The 23,715-nt window shown below is 41.8% G+C and overlaps 1 protein-coding gene across 1 annotated transcript in view; it reads right to left on the bottom strand.

The window, feature by feature from the left end:
* Positions 1–22,613, bottom strand: part of LOC129699659 (protein kinase C epsilon type) — a 418,244-nt gene extending 395,631 nt beyond the window's left edge. The window contains exon 1 of the mRNA XM_055639643.1: positions 20,466–22,613. Coding sequence (XP_055495618.1) covers positions 20,466–20,813 — 348 coding nt within the window. The 5' untranslated portion in view covers positions 20,814–22,613. The remainder of the gene's footprint in view (positions 1–20,465) is intronic.
* Between the last annotated feature and the right edge of the window lie 1,102 nt (positions 22,614–23,715).

Here is a 23,715-nt window from a genome sequence, read left to right as displayed (position 1 = left end):
CCTGCAATGAGGTATATCAATTAAGAACACTATTTTTATTTGCATCTGGTGATACCTGGATATTGCTGCAGGACAAATGCCAGGAAATGTATGAGATATTTTTCCTTCTACGGAATAAACTTCTCAACAAACTGTTCCTTAATGGGGTGCAGAAGTGGCACATCTGTCAAGCTGATTGTCAGTATTCCTCATTGTCCCAACATATCATGACAGTAACAATGCATTGTAATTGGCTACAGGGGACATATTTGGTATAATGAATATAAACTCGTATCCTAAGCCCACAATGGATATTACTCAAAAGGAAATGGGATACTTCAAAAAGGAATTAATTAGCACATGGAAAATACTGTAACATTCTCAATATATGTTCAACGTACATAAATTATACTTCTTTCTCATTTAGCTGCAGAATCAAACAAATCTTTCAAATGTATGCCTCTGCGATATTTTCACAGCTCGTTGGTGTTTACTCTCTATTTAAACTACACAAGGTATTCACAATGGTCTCTGACTACAACATAACATTCTGGAGCAGTAATATAAACCCAGTTTATAGCCTTCACTGCAAACAAAAGCCGTTTATAAAAGAAACAGGATCGGTATCATGCATCTTGCTTCAATTATAATGCTAAACTGTAAAAATAACAAAGGCAATAAAACATATGAATACTTAAAAAATGATTCCGCTTTCTCAAATGCTTTATTCTGGTTTAAAGTCTTCCTTATTAGTTAAGTAATTGAATAATATCTTCATTTCTCTCAGAAACTTAATTCAAACAATTTTAAACATTAGATTTTTACACTTTGAATGTGAAATTGGAATGTAGTCTTTCATATGCCGATTTGATTCCATTTCAATAGGCATCAAATCAGTGTTTGACAATAGCCCTCTAAACTTATCTTATCCATACAAGTACCAAAAGGAAATGGAAATAAGGAAATGTACTCATTTTTGGGTACTGTTGGGGGGGGGGGGGGGGGGGGGGGGGGGGGGGGGGGGGGGGGGGGGGGGGACAGCCTACCCGGGGGTTAGCGACAGCGGCCGGGCATCCGGCACAGAGACAGGCCCTGTTGCTCAGAAGGGTAGGGAAAAGAAGAGGATGGCAATAGTAATAGGGGACTCTATAGTTAGGGGGGCAGATAGGCGATTCTGTGGACGCAGTCAGGAGACACAGGAGACCAAGTTGACACAGTGGCATGACTGATAGAGCTGGTGCCTCACAGCCCCAGGATCGATTTCGACCTCAGGTACTGTCAGTGTGCAATTTGCATATTCTACCTGCATAGGTGCTCAGATTTTCTCAACATTTACAAGCACAAGTGGGGTTTGTGGGTTAATTGGCTGTACATTGCCCCTGATGTGTAGGGAGTTGATGAGATAGTGAGGTGGCATAGAATGAGTGTGAGTGGGTGATCGATGGTTGGTGTGGACTCAGTGGACCAAAGGACCGGTTGCCATGCTGTATCTACAAACTCTAAAGATTCAGAGCATATCAAAGGCTGAGCATTCTCATGCAAATGTTTTCATTTCTGACAATTCAAAAACTTTTCACAGACTACAGCTGGTCTTCAGGGACGACACTGGAAAGTGCCAGTAAAAGAATCACAAATCCTGATTCATGCTCCATGAAGCCACTGCCACTCCCTTGCAGCAACAGTTCAGTAATTCTGATGAATTGTTGGAAAATGGGTTGGTTATGTAGCAATATCTCCCAAATTTTTGAGTACACCAAAACCCCAGACAATATTGTACAGCAGTAAATTCAACATACAGGCCAAAGGTCTAGGTTTCCAGTGCAAGAACCCGAGGTGGCTTGTAAGCAAAGCAAGCAGAAATCTTGAACTTCAAATTGTTAGGTCTGCACGTGTAAAAAAATAGGCCAATCATCACCATGGAAATTGGCTCAGAATAAGGTTTGGACTTTGCAGTGTTACTTACTGTCTTACGTAGGCGTTCTTGCAGTTTTGGCAATGACCGAGTATCTAATTATCAATGCCATTTAATCTTCATCTGTCGGCCTCTCCACCGGTCTTCAAACTCATGTTCAAAAGTTAGAGCAAGAAGTAAACCATCAAGTCCACTCGACCATTCAATCATGACTGATCTATCTTTCCCTCTCAACCCCGTTCTCTTGCCTTCTCCCCATAACTCTTGACACCCTTACTAATCAAGAATCTGTCAATCTCCGCCTTAGAAATACCCAATGGCGTGGCCTCCGCAGTCATCAGTGGCAAGGAATTTCACAGATTCACCGCCCTCTGACTAAAGAAATTTCTCATCTCCTTTCTGAAGGAACATCCTTTTAACCTGAGACTATGCCCTCTGGTCCCAGACTCTCACACTGGTGGAAACTAATGGAATGGAGACGAGGAACACTTTTTCTCACAGAGAGTTGTGAGTCTGTGGAATTCTCTGCCTCAGAGGGCGGTGGAAGCCGGTTCTCTGGATACTTCCAAGAGAGAGCTAGATAGGGGTCTTGAAGATAGCAGAGTCAGGGGATATGGGGGGGGAAGGCAGGAACGGGGCACTGTTTGGTGATGATCAGTCATGATCACATTGAATGGTGGTGCTAGCTCGAAGGGCCGAATGACCTTCTCCTGCGCCTATTGTCTAGGTAATTGCCCGGAGCAGTACTTGCCCCCTTTAGGTGGCACCCCGGTTTCTCTCTCTCCCACACCTGGAGGACACTCGTGTCCATTGACTCAGAAAAAACAGATCACCCTCCACAGCATGCAGACTGTCATTATCGGAACAGGTGGCTCTGAATATTAAAGATCTCTTCTCCAGGGTCTGGAGGGAATACATAGGCTGTTTGAAAAAGTCAAAATAAGGTACTATCGCAATGTTTAGACGGGTACATGGATAGGATAGTTTTTAGAGCTATATGGGCCAAACACAGGCAGATGAGACTAGTGTAGATGGGACATGTCGGTCGGCTTGGGCAAGTTGGCCAAAGGACCTGTTTCTACACTATATGACTTTACGAAGTGAAAGGGCAAACAAAAAATGCATGCATTCATAAAGAGATTCTAGGAAGAAGGGAAGCAGGATGCGAGGAGGAGGATTTATTGTGAGCTTATTGCTATAATCTGCACTGTGACCAATCCAAATATTAAGCAACACAGGGAAGTCCAAATCCTACCTGAAGCCTGAAGGGTTTCGGCCCGAAACGTTGCCTATTTCCTTCGCTCCATAGATGCTGCTGCACCCGCTGAGTTTCTCCAGCTTTTTTGTGTAACCAACAGGGAAGTCCAAATCCTACCTCGAGCTCACCATTTCCATGGAATGGTGGCTGAGCTCATTTTTAAGCTTACATTGTCAATTCCAGGCTTCTGATCTCGTGGCATCAATTTACTTGTGAGAGTTGGTTGCAGCTGCAACCAATTATGTGATATTTTCCAAAGTACACTGTACCCAAGTGACATGTCTGTAATAGTTGAACAGCAGGCAATGTGTGAAAGCTGTGAGATGTGCATGAAGATGTGGTGTTGCATGTGAATCTTGAGCAGCAGTCATAATTGACAGAGGCTAGTGTTTATCAAGTAATGTGGGTTTGCAAAGTGGAGCCATGGTGAGAGGTTAATAGTGCCATCCCAGAGATGGGATGTAATTGCCATCTCCATAGACCTTGCTTTGTATGCATAGTTCCCGAATATATTTCGATCACCGACTTACTTCTTCACTTCTGTCATTCAACACGAGTGGGATTTCTACCTGCTGCAATTTACCTGGATGACTTTCTCGATTCTTGAGCACAAAGGACATTTTTCATTCTCATCCACCAAGATCCAGGGCCACAATTCAAAATGCTTTCTACGTGCTACTGCTCCGTGTCCTTCAAGAAGCCTTGCATCACAATGAGAACTTTCAGTTTGTGAGGTACAAGCATACCATTAGTCAGTATTAGCCAGTTTTAAAAGATGGTAACCACTTACAAAATTGCACACCATGGACATGCATAGATGCAATTTAACCAGGTTGGATGCAACAATCATAATAATGAGATGCAAGTGTGCATTTTGGATATATTCTGTCAAGTCAAACAGGTCTGGTTAACCATGCTCATGATTCCAGCATTTATTTCTAATGCTCTTCAATTTCTCATCCATGTCTTTTGAAAATCATTAAGAAAGCTTGCACAGAAGTGGCTCAGTGTTGTCAGGATATGGCAATGTGCCCACAGTTTCCTGACTTTGCTCAAAACTCAAACCATATAGGGGAATGTCGATGGTAAGGAAATAATTTCCCCAATTAAGAAAGCCACAACCAATCAATTCTTCCCATAATGGTACTCTGCACATGGAACGTAACTTTTAAAAATAAGCAGAAGTAAATCCATCTAAATCCATAGCAATGAGGAGATGATAAGCATTAGTTAAAGTCCTAATATGCTGGTGTCCTAAAGCATTATATTATCCCCATGTAAATATTAAAAGTAGAACTGATTCCATAACAAAATACTAGCCACAAAATTGTGTGAACGCTGCAAGATGCGAGTGCAGATAGGATAGAACAGACAAATGCTGGGCAAGAACCATAATAGAAAGAGGCTATTAATAATCAGGTGATAGCAGGGACAAATGTGTGACATTACTGGTGAAGAATCATGAATCTACTTTTAAATATTTTTATTTGCAGGTTTACATTACCACAATTTTTATTAATCTGCACAATAGTGTAAAATCACCAATGTGAATTGGGAAATACACTTTGAGACTTAGACAAACGTCTTACGTCCACTCTCTCTGAGGAGTTTTCATTCACTTAGACTTCACTCGACATTGCATTCAATTATGAAATTTCCTGGATGTTTCAATGGCAAGCCGAGATCAACAGAATGGCAAAATGACTGCAGTTTACTCACTGTACATCCCACCTCTGTTCTCATTGATAGAATAGAATTGTTATTTATTGTAGAAACAGTTATCCAATTGTACAATCTACCACATGCTGGCATCAATACTGCTGTAAGCAAAATATCAGTATTCATATTTCTATATGCATTAGTAAAATAAGCTCCTTTCTCAATATTAAAGTGAATGAATGGCCAGCCACCAGTGCTTTATAATGGGCTTCTTAATGCGGGTGTGGAACTTGGCATGGAGCAGGGAGAGCTTAAGCAATACTCCTGCCAGTTTGTCAAATTGAGCTAATCCTCACCATTGAAATTTGCAACAAGCATTTTTTTTAAAAGATGCGTTTGCTTTTGCAAGACAGTTGCATGATCATATTGAATGGCGGTGCAGGCTCGAAGGGCCGAATGGCCTACTCCTGCACCTATTTTCTATGTTTCTATTTTGTACATCTCGCCTGGGAATAAATTGATGACAACTTCAAAAGTAACTCTCAGTTTCTCATTAACATATGTCACTCTACAGATGAAACCGTGGTGATGAAATAGTCTCCGAAAGTCCCAATATACTTGTGAATATTTGATCCAACTCAACAAATGGTCACTGCAAGTGATCTCTTCTCTGGAGAGCATGTCAACTTCATTTATTGTTTTCATCTTCCAGTGATTGCGGCATATAGAAATTCTGAAACCACACACGTGATATCAAAGTACTGCAAAACAGGCTTTCAAGAATAAATGAAAATAATCACGGCAAAATAAAGCTAAGACTCTTCATGAAGGATATCCCACATAAATTACTTCCTTTACAATAATTTGATAGGAATAATCTGGGCTAAAATTAGATGTCAAATGGAACCATTTCTTCCAAATCAAAGGAAATAAACATGCGCTTCAGCCTATTCCCTGCTCCATGCCGAGTTCCACACCTGCATTACGAAGATCAATATGATCCCAATGCCAAAGAAAAGCAAGGGGGCATTCCTTTACTACTATCCAGTGGCTTTGACATCCACCATCATGAATTACTTTGAGAAGACAGTCAGGGCACACTTTAAATCTAATCATAATAGTACTTTATTAGCCAAGTGTGTTTTGCAACATACGAGGAATTTGATTTGTCATAGTCATGCCAATAAAGAGCAACAAGACACCCAAATACATTGTAACATGAACATCCACCACAGCAACTCCCCCCCCCCCCCACCCGACTCCCCCCATCTAGCCTCCCAGACAACCATTGCAGTTCATCTGACACTGCAACAGGTCCATGGCAGAAGCCATCTACCTTGCCCTTCACTCATCATTGGAACGTCTGGACAATGAGGACACCTGCTTCAGGCAGCCACTTATAGATTATAGCTCATCCTTCAACTCCACAATCCCAATCAAACTTATCTCCAAACTCCTGGATATATGAATCAACACCCCACCCCCCTCCACCACAACAACCTCAACTTTCTGACCTGCAGATTACAATCTGTGAGGATAGGCAACAAAACATGCTGCACGATAATCCTCAACTCAGGTGGCCAGTAAGAATGCATTCTCAGTCCCTTGCTGTACTTCCTATTCACTCACGACTCTGTGGCCAAATTATGTTCTAACTTTATTCATAAGTTTACAGATGTTACCGCCATAGTGGGCTGGATCTTGAGCAATATTAAGACAGAATACAGGAAGGAGATAAGAGAATCATCAAGACAGCAAATTCCCCCTCAAAAGTCAACAAGATGAAAGTGCTAGTTATTGACTCCAGCAAATGATATGGTGTACACAGCTCAATCAGCATCAATGGTCCGTCCTGCAGTGGAGATCGTGAAGAGCTTCAGTTTCTAGGCGTAAATATCACCAACAATTTGTCCAGGAGCAACCACATTGAACCTACAGACAAGAAACCACATCTTCTCTCCAGAGATGCTGCCTGTCCCGCTGAGTTACTCCAGCAGTTTGTGTGTACCTTCCATTTAAACCAGCATCTGCAGTTCTTCCCTACACAAACCACATCAACACCTCTACTTCCTAAGAAGTCAAAGGAAGTCCAGCATGTCTCCAATGCCTCTTACCAGGTCCTACAAATGTACGTGGAAAGCACCCTATCGAGATGCATCATGACTTGATTTGGCAATTACTTTAGTTTAGAGATACAGCGCGGAAACAGATCCTTTGGCTCACCATGTCCGCACCGACAAGCAATCCCCGCACATTAACACTATCCTGCACACACTGGGGACAATTTACACATACACCCAGCCAATTAACCTACATACCTGTACGTCTTTGGAGTGTGGAAGGACACCGAAGATCTCGGAGAAAACCCACACGGCCACAGGGAGAACGTACAAACTCTGTACAGACAGCACCCGTAGTCGGGATCGAACCCAGGTCTGGCGCTGCAAGCGCTGTAATGCAACAACTTTACCGCTGCGCCACCGTGACTGCCACTCTGCCCAAGATAGTAGGAAATTGCAGAGTTGTAATAACCCATTCCATCACATTAAAAACCTACCCCCAATGAGTTATTCCAGGACTTTGGGCAAACCAACATCTGCAATCCCTTGTATCTGCACAATCAATGACTATTGTCACCCCGTCTCTCCCATCAGGCAGAAGATGCAAATGTACCTCCAGATTAAGAAACAGCATCTTTCTCACTACAATTACACTATTGAATGTCCTCCCAAATCTCCCAACCTATCACATTGCAGAGCTTGCACTTTTTTTAAAATTTGCACTTCCTCTGTAACTGTAATCCTATAACATTGTGGCACTATATTCTGCACTCTGATTTTATTCTCTTTGCACTACCTGTGATGCTAGAGTATGGCTAAATTGTTCTCTTGCATAGCATGATTTGACTGCATAGCATGCAAACAAAGTTGCTCAAAGCATCCTGGTGCGCGTCAATAATAAACTAAAATCAATACCAATGATTTTTGAGCTCTGTTTGACCAAGTAGCCAAAGGCAGTGAAAAGTGCTGAAAATATGAACTATTAATTGGGTGGACTTGGAATTTAGCAGAAGACCACAAATGAATATATTGGAATAATCTATTAAAAAGGGCCACACTTAAACATGCAATATAGATGCTGAGGAAAACAATCAGTGGCCACATGTTTGGAAGAGACAAGAGATATTTTACTTGCATTGCATGAAAATTCCCAGGTCAGGTAGAGGGACCCCAGGCATTTATCCAGAAATGTTGAACATACCTCAGTTATTTGAATTTGCATCTGCATTCTGATCAGTTATTTGTGTTGACTTAAGTAATACTTCCAAAAAAAACAAGATTACTACATTTCAAACAAGACTCGTGCCAAAAAGAACAGGTATCTCATCGACCAGGTCACTGGTCTGCAACAACACCTTTATGTCTTTGCCTGCTGCTGCCTGTCCTGATGAAATATTTCTTTGTTTTTCCTGTTTTGTTTCAGATTTTCAGCATCAGAGTTTTGTTTATTTAGTAATACAAGCCCAAAATTAAGCTTTTTTTTTTAAATTTAATTAAGTGGAACAAGCTTAATAGCTGCTGAATTCTGAGCAGCTACTGCATTTTTACTTTCAAATGATCTTCTAATCTTAAAGAGGTCATCAACACCACAAAGCACAACTGAACGAGCAATTTCAGAGATGACTAGCTCAACATCTGACATTTTCTATTTATGCACTTTTGAGCTTGGGTAACAAAAAAATAATTATATGACCATCATGTGGAAATCTTAAAATAACCACACAAAAGATCAATCATACTTTTTCTCAGCACTAAATAATGAACGTATGGAAATCTTAACTTATAAATTGCAAAAGTATTTAGAATGCTAATTATGTAATCTTTTTGTAAATATTACATATGCTTAATAAGAGTTTGTCCAAAGTATACAAGCATTTCTTGTGCTACAAAAACTCTCAAAAGAACATTTCTTTATTTTCTGAAAAGGGCACTCAGAACAAATATCTGCACTTGATTAGACATCAGGCCTAAATAACTAACATTGGACTTAACAATCAACAAACCACCGGTCTGTGTAGATTCCAAAAGTAGCTGAAGACCAGGATACATACAAACCCCAATAATATGCCTTGTCATATCAGGAATAAAAATATTAGAGTGTCATTGACAGCTGTTCTTAGAAAGATCCTTATGGAGGACCAAGAGTGATGCATCCAGAATGGTGCAATAGGAAGGAATATTATACATTTAAGTACTCAGGGCTAATTCCATCAATGGCAGGAGGACTCAAGATTGTGGTCTTTCCACGTTGAGTTTTTACGGTGTTTGCACTAAGCTTTAGTGTACCCAAAGCAAGTGATCATGCACATTGCAGTTATGCCTGTCACCAACCTTCAGTGTAGACAGCTCCTTCCATTGAAAGGCCAACAGATTTCATGCAGGCCAAATCACAACTTTCATCTAGTTATTCATCTTCCATCCTCAATAATTATTTTGCCTCTGTATGCATCCCTGGGAACAGCCTGCAATGCTCAGAGGTCATGAGTATGTAACTGCTTGTGAACAATATTTATAAAGACCAAGCAACCTTTTCTAGACATCCTTGACAATCACACATTGCAGAAGATGAATGAGATTCTCATTCATCTTGCTATCACCTCAAGGGCAATGGGTCGTCATAAGTTGTATGAAGGATCTGACGAAGAAAGCCTGCCTCATCACCAGTCAACAGAAGTCTTGCTGTCTATGTGAGGCATCTGGTACTAGGCCACTTGACCAAATTACATGGACAGCCTGCTCATGAAACCATCTGAAACAATCCACTGTCACAATCTTGGCAAGGCCTCGAGGACAATCCATGTAGAGCACTGAGCCTACACTTCCAAAAAGTTGTTGATAAGAATCACCAGTGTGAACCATGTGGAAGCACATCTCAGTCTAGTACTCAGAGCAGCCTTGAAATTAGATGGTCATGTTGGAGGAATCCACAGCAAACATCAAGGCTTGCTGGCTCTTTAGGTCTTGAAACTCTGATTCACATCAACCCTATTGAATGCAGAGGGTGCCACAAATAACTGACGCATGGACGATAATCTGTTTTAGTCCCTGATCCTCAAATTGTATTTTTCAGTTTGTAGCTTTTATTTTTGTTTAGAAATAAATAGCAAGCATGTAATAAACATACTGGAGGCTTTTAATTCACAAATTATTGGTGTCATTTAAATGTCGGAAAATGCTCGTGAAAATAATTATCTTTTGTTAATTTGCACATTTATCTAAAACACAAAATGCTGGAGGAACTCAGCGGGCCAAGTAGCATCTGTGGAAGGAAATGGACAGATGGTGTTTCGGGCCAGGACTCTTCTTCACCACTCTGAAAAAGGGTCTTAACCCAAAATGTCTCTTAAGCATTTCCCTCCACAGATGCTGCCTGGGATGCCAAGTTCCTCCAGTGGTTTATTTTTTGCTCAAGATTTCACCACCTGCAGTCTCTTGTGAATCCAATTTGCATATTACATTTCCTGAACACATGACAATTTCTCACAGAATTTGAGAATGTTTTTTTTAATATCTATTGAAATTTCACAAATGATGCAAGCTCTTGGTGGGTTGTGAATTATTTCTGCACTCCAATGAGTTAGATCTCTTCTAAAAAAATTGTTTAATTTTACTTTATTTGCCAGCAGCAGCATAAATTCAGAAAAGTAAATGTTTGCCTTGTAAACATGAAACAATTGCAAGCAGAGTAATCTTCTATCCATTTCAATAGCTACAAAATGCTCAATTGCATCAACGTTGTTTGCCCGATACATTTTCTGTTAGCACCACAGACACAAAATCAGAGGAATGACATAGCATTCATGAAAAGCTTCATGTGGCTACTGTGTGTGCAATAATGTCAACGCAAATCCAAATGAGGGAGAAATTGTTAACCTAAAAGAACATCACAGATGAGGTTGAATCAACCTCCTGATTTTCATTCATCAGATTTTATTTTCCACTCAAGATGAATAATCCAATCTTACCAGCGTCCCGGTAGGTCAGGTTACTGTTGCAGTTTTTAAGACTGCGGCTACATGGATCAGTCAGGTTAGGGCTGCTGTTCGTAACATGCTTATGGTCTTTGCACGGTTGCTAAGGGAACAGAAGCTGTTTAACACCATTTCCTTGAACAAAGATGAAAGAGAAACAGCTGCTTTCAGTTTAAAAATTCAGCACATTTTGAAACGCCTGTATACAAACAAGAGTTATGTTAAAATTGTGTAGTTACCTTAAAATTCTGATAAATTTATGACAATTTTTCATTTGCATCTCTTCAAGATACACAATTTATTTGAGTATCAATATAATTACTTCACAAATGGGACTCTGGAGTTGATGTGACAGCAAAGAATGGTAGAACCTGGGGTTTTCCATTCTTTTATTTTCCCAGGAAATGTGTGGCTGACAATGAGGAAAACTACACTGAAAAGACACGAGGGTTCAATTTATTGAGGAGAAGGAAGATCAGAAACCTAGAGAATTTCCTCAATGCAATACAGACCATTCTGAAATGAATGGAAGATGTTGGGATGAAGGAGCGCGAGATGCGAAGTTAGAGACGGAAAGAAAAGTAAACCTTTAAAATGGAAGCAAATGATTATACACGTCTCCCTCAGCAAAGATTGGTGCATAAATGAAATAATAAGGATTAAAGCTGCACGATGAGCAACACAGATCAATGTATGAGATACAAGGAACTGCAGATGCTGGTTTATAAAAAAAAAAAACCACAAAGTGCTGGAGTAACTCAGTGGGTCAGGCAATATTCCTAGAGAACATAGATTAGTATTTGGATATGATAGGTAGCCATATCACCTCTGCCTTGGGGTTTGAAAAGACAAGAAAATCAGTGGTATCCATTTCCGTTTAAGTAGGTCACACATGAACAGTAGGGATAATCTCCCCCCACTCCTTTTCAATATTTACATCCGGAAAATAATAATAATGTGTACTAGCAACATATTAAATGGGTGAAAGCAATAATAGTTAAGCTTAATTATTGAGAAATGAAATAGGTTTTTACAGGTCATGGAAAGGCTATAATACTTTTTTGTTATATCAGATGCAAAATTGATTGCAATATTTCCCAAGTTAATCTTCAAAATATCTTGCACCAAACGGGAATCCTGACAGGTACTAAAGACAAACTTTTCTCCCAATGCTGTATTGTGAATGTAACATCAGGTAACAAATGGGTAAATGGAATAGTTTGTGCTTAACCATCAGATCCCCAATTGCAAAGACTGACCAATTATTTTTTAGAAAGTAGTTGCTACCTTTCAGCCATTTTGATTAAATGAACACTGGCTTCATGCAAAAGAAGCTGGATGAGAAACAGAAAACAGTACAGAGATGAACGGCGTTAGTGAGAATTTCTATTGATTGATTGATTGAAAGATACAGCATGGAAACAGGCTCTTCAGTCCACAGTGTCCACGCCAACCATCAATCATCCATTCGCTCTAGTTCTTTGTCATCCCACTTTTGCACCGCTCCCTACACACTAGGGACAAGTTACAGAGGCCAATTAACCTACAAACTTGCACGTCTTTGGATGTGGGTGGAAACTGGAGCACCCAGAGGAAACATGATCACAGGGGGAATATGCAAACGCCACACAGACAGCAACTGAGGCGAGGATCGAATCGGTCTCTGGAGCTGTGAGACAGCAGCTCTGCCAGCTGTGCCACGGTGCAGTGCACTGATCTAATTGTTTGATTAGGAACAGTGGATGAACGAGATAAGAGAACAACAGATTTGTTCTTGTGCACGTTGCAATATTACAACATGGAGAGTACAACTGATATATTATAAATACGTGGCATGGGATGAATTAAAGAAAGCAACATATCTAAACTTGAGAATTGAGAGACTTCAGATTGTGGAATCTTGAGCAAAACACAGACTACTGGAGGAACTCTGTGGTCAGGCTACATCTGTTGAAGGGAATGGACAAGCAATGTTTCATTCTGGCACCCTTCTTCAGGCTGATTCAGGGCCCCGAGCCAAAACTGCGCTTGTCTATTCCCTCCCAGATGCTGCGTGACCCACTGAGTTCCTCCTGTAGTCTGTTTTTACCTCAATCTCAATTTAAATTGGGACTTACAATTAAGTTAGGAATGCCCATGCAGTTCAGACAATTCACAAGAGATAACATTATAAAAGTGTAATTTCTGGTTAATAATGCAAATATGCATGTCCCTATTTCCTTGCTTGTTGAGAGGCGTTTTTTCTGGTATGAAGCCACTGGTAAAGGGACACAAACATTCTGCACCACAGGTCATCATATGAAATCATCCATGTCACCAGAAATCTAGTGATGAGATATATGTCGAAATTCTAAAATAACTCTGGATCCATCTGGTAACTTCAGTAAATAAGAAAACTAAGTGGAAATAACTCAATAATTCATGGGAATTAGATGAATTAACATTCATTAGACACTGTAAGAATTCTAAAACTCCCAGGTCGATTAATGTACTCTTTCTTTTTCCCCCATCTCCCATGACATTTCGCAAATAGAGAAAGATACTAAATTACCATCTTGCCACAAAGCTACATTTGCTAATGAGCATTTGAACGTGGAGAGGCAATTTCCTGCTCAATTATTGCATTAAATGACTTAGAGAAACATTCTTTCTTGGCCAGTAATATTCACTAGGTGTGGTGAGTTGGTCGTGCTGATCTGCAACCTCAGTTCCATTCCACACAGGGGGTGGGCACTGTCTTTCCACATGTTTACTGCTGATGATCAAAGCCAATATTTCTCCAAAGCACATTCCACTCAGCACAACTGTTCCCTATACGAGACAAATATATCTTCCCATTCGAGGTTCCTCACACCCAAGTGAGCTACTGAGAAGAAAGTCTCTCTGAGAAAAATGGCAATCCAATACCAAATTCCACCCTGACAACGGATCCAACTTGCTTTTTATTTTTTTTTCTGTTCGAAATAAAGAATTGATTGATTGATTGTTAAAGAACCATTGGACTGATGGTAAACCTGCTAACATCTCTTCTCAGCTGCAGGAAATGTGGTTTATCGGTATGGATCTGGAAGAGAATTGTTTAGAACAGGGAAGAGAGTCTACATCCCTCTCATGTTGTCTTGGATCACCAACTACCTGACTGGACAACCACAATATGTCAGGCTACAGAACTGTGTCTCGGACATGGTAGTGAGCAACACAGAGGCCCCACAGGGGACGGTCTTCTCCCCCTTCCTGTTTACCATCTGCACCTCAGACTTCAGATATAACTCGTACTCCTGTCTCCTGTCAATGGTGTGGATGTGCGGTTTATCAGGGAGTACAAATACCTTGGAGTGTACCTGGACTGTAAACTGCAGCATTCTAGTCCAGGAATGCTGAGGCCCTGTACAAGGGACAGAGTCAGCTGTACTTTTTGAGAAGGCTCCGCTCCAACATCTGCAGGATGCTGCAGATGTGCTACCAATCGGTGGTAGCCAGTGCCATTTTCTTCGGTGTCATGTGCTGGGACAGCAGGGGAAAGCTGTAGATACCAACAAGATTAACAAGCTCATCGGGAAGGATGATTCTGTTTTGGTGGGCGAAGTTGGATTCATAGGAGGTGGTCTTGGAGGGGAGGGTGCTCCTCAAACTGCAGAGCATCCTGGACAATACAGCTCACTCCCTCCATGACACACTGGTCATCATGAGTAGTACCTTCAGCAACTGAGTAGTGAACGAATGAATGGCATTTAAACATGCTGTGCTGCACATGCTGACAATAACAAACAGAAAAGTCATGCTCTTGTGGAGTGAAAGATGCTCTATTTGTACAAAACATTGCTTTGATCACAAATAGTCAATTCAGAAATATTGCCACAAGAGAATATAGATCCGGCCATCAATATTTGCAACTATTGCACTGATGGGTGGAAACAACTGTTTATTTACTATCCCTTATTTGTCTATTTGTTGAACACAAGTAATTTTAAATAGAGGTGCCAACAGTAATTAGAAGTAACAACATCAACAAAAGGAACAAAACTAAGATTTGTTGCAAAAGTGGCTACAGTAACACAATTGTATCAAAGATATAAACAAACACAAGAAGTTTTTGCAAATGGTATAAATGTTAGTCTACAATGAAACTCGCCATGGAATAAACAACAGACTGGGGAAGATAAATAAAACCCTTACATCTGAACTTTATACAACAGTATTGACAGTTTTTATGATTTGTAATGATACTGACTACAAGTACGGAAAATAGTTGATTGATGAGGATCTGCTCCTTTAAGACAGAAAATATGTTTTGTCAAGGCTAAGAATGTTCTGCATGTTGGGATTGCTTTGTTTGAATCAGATGCAATGAAAAGTGCTTCTGAAGTTTGATTCCTGGGAGAAGGGGTTTACATATGAAAAAAGACTGAGCAGGTCAGACCCATTCTGATTGGAGTTTAGGCAATTGTATTGAAACATAAGATTCTGAGAGAAATAAACAGGGTGGGTGTTGAGAAATTGTTTCTCCTTATCAGAAACAAGGAAGCACAGTTTCAGAGAAGTCGCCCATTTATGTCGAAGACAAGGACAGATATTTTTCTCTGAAAACATGACTCTTTAGTATTATTTTGCCAGAGACCCACTGAATAGATTCAAGGTGGATACTGACAGGTCGTTGAACTATGATTGAATCAGAAGTTACAGGGTGAGAGCGGAAAAGTGATGTTGAGCCCAAGATTGGATCAGTCATGATCTAGATGATTGCAAAGCTGGGATCAATTGGCCTTAGCATTAATGTTGTATTCTTATGGTAGACATATCCTCTGTTATATCTCAAATGAAATGATGAATCATCACTATCCACTAAGCCCCTATGATCAACCTCCACCTTCTTAGCTAATTAGTTGCCATGCACTTTAATGGTGTGAAATCATTAAATATAATCACTTAATTAAAAAAACATTCAGACAGGTACATGGATAGGACAGGTTTAGAGGGATATGAGCCAAGCACAGGCAGATGGGACTGCTGTAGATGGGACATGTTGGTCAGTGTGGATAAGTTGGACAGAAGGGCCTGTTTCCATGCTGAATCAATGTATGAATTCTGTAAATATTCATTAATAAATGATAGTAAAACTGCACTGCCTATATCATCAAAAGTTTTCTTTAATAGATTAGGCATTGACCAATACTTTGTTAGTAAATTCTGGTGATTTTAAACACAGAACTATTGCCATTTAACAGTTGGAAAATCAAGGACTACCACCTATTCAGAGACAAATGCAAAAATCCTGGATTTGTTCATTGGTAGATGGCATCATGTCTGTCATGATAATCTGACTGAACTTTCCAGAGATGAACCTGGCACAAGATCTATAATCCCATAAACGTCAGAGGAATTCGTAAAAAGTGAGGAAAGAGGTATTTTTTTTAATTAAACTGTACTTTGTTCTTAATTATCTAAAATTGATATTTTATTTTGTCAGCTATTATTATTTTAAAAGTCACTAATTTTAATAATTCCATTATGTTAGAAACAGAAGCACTTAAAATGACATATTTTCAATGCCAACAGGGAGAAAGAGGCATGGATTTTCTAGTTGACAAAGGCTTTCAGGCCACTTTGATACTTATGCATTTACATGAATTGATCGAGGTCCTCCCCTAAGGTACACAAAATTGCTGGAGAAACTCAGCGGGTGCAGCAGCATCTATGGAGCGAAGGAAATAGGCGACGTTTCGGGCCAAAACCCTTCTTCAGACTGATGGGGGGGTGGGGAGGAGAAGGAAGGAAAAAGGGAGGAGGAGGAGCCCGAGGGCGGGGGGGATGGGAGGAGATAGCTCGGGGGTTAAGGAAGGGGAGGAGACAGCAAGGGCTAGCAAAATTGGGAGAATTCAATGTTAATGCCATCAGGATGCAAACTGCCCAGGTGGAATATGAGGTGCTGTTCCTCCAATTTCCGGTGTTGCTCACTCTGGCAATGGAGGAGACCCAGGACAGAGAGGTCGGATTGGGAATGGGAGGGGGAGTTGAAGTGCTGAGCCACCGGGAGTCCAGGTAGGTTATTGCGGACTGAGCGGAGGTGTTCAGCGACGCTTAGTCGCCCCGATGTAAATCAGCTGACATCTAGAGCAACGGATGCAGTAGATGAGGTTGGAGGAGATACAGGTGAACCTTTGTCGCACCTGGAACGATTGCTTGGGTCCTTGAATGGAGTCGAGGGGGGAGGTGAAGGGACAGGTGTTGCATTTCTTGCGGTTTCAACGGAAAGTGCCCGGGGAGGAGGTGGTACGGGAGGGAAGGGAAGAATTGACAAGGGAGTTGCGGAGGGAGCGGTCTTTGCGGAAGGCAGACATGGGGGGAGATGGGAAGATGTGGCGAGTGGTGGGGTCACGTTGGAGGTGGCGGAAATGGCGGAGGATTATGTGTTGTATTTGCCGGCTGGTGGGGTGAAAGGTGAGGACCAGGGGGACTCTGCCCTTGTTGCGAGTGCGGGGATGGGGAGAGAGAGCAGTGTTGCGTGGTATGGATGAGACCCTGGTGCGAGCCTCATCTATGGTGGCGGAGGGGAATCCCCGTTCCCTGAAGAACGAGGACATTTCCGATGCCCTGGTATGGAATGTCTCATCCTGGGAACAGATGCGGCATAGGCGGAGGAATTGGGAGTAGGGGATGGAGTCTTTACAGGGGGCAGGGTGGGAAGACGTGTAGTCCAGATAGCCATGCGAGTCAGTTGGTTTGTAGTGTATGTCGGTCAGAAGTCTGTCCCCTGCGATGGAGATGGTGAGGTCAAGGAATGGTAGGGAAGTGTCGGAAATGATCCAGGTGTATTGGAGTGCCGGATGGAAGTTGGTGGTGAAGTGGATGAAGTCAGTCAGTTGTGTGTAGGTGCAGGAGGTGGCTCCAAAGCAGCCTTCAATGTAACAGAGGTAGAGGTCGGGGATGGGGCCCTGGTACGTACTGAACAAGGATTGTTCGACGTACCTGACAAAGAGGCAGGCGTAGCTGGGGCCCATGCGTGTGCCCATAGCTACGCCTTGTGTTTGGAGGAAATGAGAGGAGTCAAACGTAAAGTTGTTGAGGGTGAGGACCAACTCCGCTAGGCGGAGGAGAGTGGCAGTGGCTGGGTATAGGTTGCTCCTCTGGTCGAGGAAGAACCGAAGGGCTTTGAGGCCATCCTGGTGGGGGATCTCCCCTAGTCTGGGTTTACTTCTGGAGTATGGGGTACTTCAGCCATCTAGGATAGGCTCTCCTCATCGAGATCAGGTAATTGCAGCAATTCAAAGCAGCTGGCCCATTAAAACAAACAAAAAAGTCACACATGACAATGGAATATATTTTCACCCTAAAGACCTGGGCAGGAATCTGATGCACGGAGCCCCAGCCATGTAACTCACTTATAACTCCAGGTTACTCATTGCAAAGGCAGCAAAGATAAAAAGCTAACTTATTATATGTCAACAGTATGTCGTATCCCATTTCCCTCCTCGCCCTTCATTATTTTGCTCAAAAGAACTCATCCAAGATATACTTCACTCTTCTTAGTCATAAACATATCGGGAAAAATAAAAGCTAAAAATTTACAATGTTCTCCCCCACAATCCACTTCAAATGTAAACAGTCCTTGCCCCGCAACTGTAATGTAACACAACTTCAGTATTACGGTTTACATCTGTGACAACAGTGAAGAGTGGTTGATAAATATTGACTCCCAGAATTCTACTAATATGCATGTTCCATAGTTACAAGTAAACAAAACATAAAGGGGTAAACTAGCTTTAATTAGATGAATAATCTTGCACAGATCCTACCTTTTTTTCTCTAGGAACAGTCTGGGATTGAGATATATGCACTCTGTGTTTCTCATTTTTGTTTCAAAAATCAGTACATGAATAATGTTTAGAGTCAATCTAAAAGAATTGCCTTAATTCTGGCTAGCATTCTTGATGATATCTCCATTGATTTAAAGCCAACTCAATTTCAACAGAATATCAGAATCCTTGATGGGTTAAATTAAGCATTTGCGGTTTATGGTGATAAATAAAATCAGCGATGCGAGGGAAAATGCAGAACAAGCGATCATAATCTGAAAATTCAGGATAAATCTGGAGACACCAGTTGTAGACTATCGTGAAAGGTTAGGTCAATCAAAGCCTTCAAAACAATATCCTAAGAATTTGTATTAGATAAGCATATCAAAAGATAAGGAACAATTGCGGGTTAAAGGAGTTGAGGTGCAGATCAGCTAGGATCTACAGTAATTCAATGGTAGAAGACATTGAAGATGCTAAACAGTCAACTATTATTTTTATGTTCCTATTACTTATCAGAAGTGAGCTTGGAAATAGAATACCTAGCCTGGAAACACCTACTCTTGGTGCAAATCCATCCATTTTTTCGTAGAAGCTATTTTCCCAGGAAAATAAAACTTTGACAGTATTAATGATTAAAATTATTTCCCCTCTTTCATCTCAATAGAATATTATTAATTTACACTGCTGTCTTAGCTCGGTGACAGTACAAGCCACGGCACTAATCAAAGCTGTCTTCCTTTGCACAAATCTTCATGAGGGTGGAGGGGTGCAAAAGGTTTCCTTTGTGCACCGTGTTGTGAAAACATGAACACTTTCTTCAGTAGCCTCTAAATTTTGTTGCACACTATCTACGAGATGTCTTTTCCCTGGGATATATGCAAATGGTTAAAGGGAAGCACTTTTCATTCTTTAGATCTTGCAGTTGCCATGTTATTTCAATCTATAAACACTTGTATTTCCAGCTTAATGATTTTGCTTTATCTGCAGGTATTTGCACCCACATGGAAATTAATACAATCAAATAATAATGGGTGCTATTTCATCATTATATTAGTGCAAGCAGATATTTTTATGTTAAAGAAGTACATGGTCTGAATGTCAATTGCCCTGCACAGCCAAATGTGATGGTCAAATGCATCCTCCTGTCAAATCTTTACTTCACCCAACCTTGACCTGGTTTGACAACTGTTTATATTTTAAAGTGACAACTAAACAAAAATAAAACAGACTCAAGGCCACTAAAATATTTGAGGCATTTTTTTAAATATAATATTATCTATACCTACTGATATCCTAAGGAGCATGGGGACAACGCTGTAGTGAACGGATGCAGTGCATTACCATAGAAATAAAACATCAATTCTTTGACTTATCTCAAAATCTATTCTGAATGCATCAGCACAGAATCAATGCATATTTAGCTCCAACCGAAGTATTGTTGAGGATGTGAACTAAATTAGATTAACGTCACTCAAAACATGCACGCGTTCTTAATTTGTTCATGCATGCAATGTCAGACAAATTAAACAGTCAAGGGGACATTTAATCCTTCCTCAAAACTATTCCATGTACAACAGGCACAAATTAGTATTTGCCGCATTACTTATTAGCAGGATACAAGGTCATCATACATGTTCTGTGCCTTCAATAACCCGCAAGTCCCTCAGTGACAGACGTTGTCAAGAGGAGGAAGCAGAGGCGGAGACACTTCATAACATAGACATAACCCTGCATGTCAACCCGTTGTCTTTACCGGGATCGGGCAAAATGTGGCGAGGCATCCTTAGAGTGTTTATGTGTTTATTAATGTTTACATTAACAGCATCTTACCCAGTCTTCGAAGTGCCTGCTGCCATTCTGCAATAGATCCTCGAACTGAATGGTACAGTTAGCCACAAAATCGTCGTAACCGATGGGCGCATCGTGGAAGACGGCCAGCTCGATTTTCCTGCCGTTGCACACGTCGGTAACGAAATCATCGTTCCAGGCGGGGCTGTTGGTCTTTTGCTTGGTGGCCGTCTGGCCGATCCGAGAGTCGTCAACGTTGACCGCGATGTAAGGGTCGAGCAGGAAAGTCTGGGGCCTGGAACCCACTGCGTGTCTCAGCGACCACGGGGTGGGCTTCAAGTCGACAGCCTCGCTGATCCTGATCTTCAGCAGCCCGTTGAAGACGACCATCGCTCCGCTGTGCGGAGAGGGGGAGGGGACGGGGAGGGGAGGGGACGGGGAGACGAGCTCGCCCGCCAGGCGCTGCCTGCCGTCCGAATCCGCCGCCGCCTCCCTCCCTCCCTCCCTCCCTGCCTGCCCTCCCGCTCTCGATCCGCCGCTACTTTTCCTCGGGAAGGCGGAGAAAGGGAGAAAGAGAAAAATAAACTATCCTTGGTATGGAAGGGAGACTGTCGACCCTCCGGCGGCTAGTTTATCTGAGGCCGGAGCTGCGGCACAACTTGACCCCGGCAGGGCAAAAAACAACAACAAAAAAAACTCCGGCCCCTTCAAACTCCTCACACAAATCCTTGGATGGGATTCAGGGAGGGCGAGGGAAGGTTGGAGGAAGGAGGTGGGGGGTGCGAGTGGGCAAAGGAGAGAGAATTGTCTCAAACTTTTTTGTAACCGCCGACAAATTGTCCAGGTTAAAAGGGAATGAATCAATGTTCTTGTGCTGCTCATCTAGCGGTCCGCATACCGTCTCTTCCCCCTTTCGGCTCGCCGAGATCTGATCCACACACGGCTGGCTGGCTGTACTCTGCACAAGCGGGTTACATGCAGGAAATCGACTTTTTTGGGGGGTTTGTATCGAAACAAACTGGAGGGTTTTTGTTATACAACTACAATTACACCGAGTGATGAGGAGGGGGCATAGAGCAATATGATTATCACCACTACCTGCTTTCTTTTTTGTTGTTTTTGGTTGCTGGCTGCTGTTGGCAACTCGCGGGGCCAAGCTGCTGAGACTGTTGTTGGTGGCTGCGGTGATTTCCTACTCCCTCTCTCTCTCGCTTTCCCTCCTCCTCTGTTAGCCTTGATGCAGGAAATGCGCAAAAGACGTCAGAAAGTCTTCCCGGGCTCAACAGAGTGCTGTAGGCACAGTCCAGCTATTAAACATCGCCAAGGAATCGTGTCTTCCAACTCAACGATATTCTCAAACTAACATCATTGTACGGACCCTCGATTTGATCGTGTTATTTTTCCTTGTCACGGGTTAGCGGTGCGTTTTCAGACCATCGTTGTGCAAAGACATTAATTTCAGTGAATGAACGCGGGTTGTACGCTCAATATATACGTTGTGCAAGTGATGGTAATCACCTAGATTTACACCCATTGACGTGGTTAATGAGTAGGATCAAGCTCCGTGCAATTACTTAATACTTTCACCAGGCTACTGTCACAAGAAATACTTCCAGTCGATATGATTTTGAGAACACGGAAGAAATATGTTTAGCTTTTGGATTCCGAAATACAATTTCAACTGTCTGAAGAAGGGTTTCGCCCGAAACGTTGCCGATTGCTTTCGCTCCATAGATGCTGCCTCGCCCGCTGAGTTTCTCCAGCATTTTTGTCTACATACCATTTCAACTTCCCGGATAGGACACGTACATGGTCCATTTCAATTATAACATCTGCATTAAACACAGTTGTAATATCTCATATTCACAGTCACAGTGGGTTTCTTAAAGTGACTTGCTAAAGTAAAACAAAACATTATATTCCTGATTTTGTTTTAAGTGTTTGGTCCGGCATGTTTATTGCATTCCTCAAGTGATAGAACTGGACAGATATTTTGTGCACGTTTTGTGGGATTTCCCATCCTCATGGCAGGAAGGAAGTCAACTCAAACGGTTGGAAATGCAGCTGATTCACAAACTCCGGTATTCCGATCTCTAATTGTGAAAGTTTAATAGCCATATGTTTCAAAAGTTGTACACTTAAAATACATTTTATACTGCACATACTAAATTGGCCAATCCCAGATATAGTAAAAAGTATACATATTTAACTTTAATTCATAATGATATTGTTGTTTTAATTCTATCTTATATTGCCACCGCCGCCACGATTCGAAACCAATCAGGTCTGTGTTCAAACGTTAAGGGGCTGTCCCACTTGGGCGACTTAAAAGGCGAGTTTAGAAGAGTTTGCAAAAATGACATGTTGAAGACCTCCTTCGACTATGTAGAAGCCCTCATTCGACTATGTTGAAGACCAGCTTTGACTAACTAGGACTAGCTACAACTAACTTCGGGAAAATTGGACACCGAATAGTGGGGAGTGAAGACGATCTCCTTCGACCTCCCTTTGACTATGATGCAGACTATCTATGACTACCTTCCACTACCTTCGACTACCCTTGATTACCTATGAGTAACATGCTGACCTACTGCGACCTACTACGACTAAACCTATGAGTTAAAAAAATATTGTTTTTTTCCATGGCAACCTTTTTTTGCTCCCGGGCATTTTTTAACATATTGAAAAAAACGCCGCGACCTAGCTGAGGCCTCGAGTACGCAGAGACCACTTTCGAGCATGAAGGAGAGTTACACAGACCTCCTACAACCTCATGTCGACCATGCTGCGAGTATGAGTCGAGGGTAAACTTGCCAGAACTCGCGGATTAGGTTGCCCAAGTGGGACAGGCCCTTTACTGCTATGACTGCTTTGTAAATGGCGGCTATGCACACTACATTCGCGTCGACTCGTATCGCTACACTTTTTTTCCTCCTCGTGAAGGGACACGTTTTGTTTTACGAAACATATTTTCACCTATACTATGCCTGAACTCAGGAAGTCATTGTGTGGGGAATTGCAAGAAAAATAACTTTCTCTTTCATAGTTCTTCGCACAGCTCATTGATAATTTTAAGCCACCCGGTCTCACGTATATACAAGGAACTGAAGTTGTTGGTTTATGCAACAAAAAACACGTGCTGGAGTACCTCAGCGGGTCAAGCAGCATCTCAGGAGAACATAGGTGATGTTTCGGGACGGGCCTCTTCTTCAGATGTGTGTTTACAGTACACGGTGAAATAATTAGGTCTAGATCAGGGGTGGGGAACCTGCAAGGCCGCATGCGACCTTCT

Source organism: Leucoraja erinacea, chromosome 8, assembly GCF_028641065.1.
Source record: "Leucoraja erinacea ecotype New England chromosome 8, Leri_hhj_1, whole genome shotgun sequence".
Classification (NCBI taxonomy): Eukaryota; Metazoa; Chordata; class Chondrichthyes; order Rajiformes; family Rajidae; genus Leucoraja; species Leucoraja erinaceus.
The sequence above is the reverse complement of the archived record's forward strand: the minus strand, read 5'-3'. Positions and strand labels throughout refer to the sequence as shown.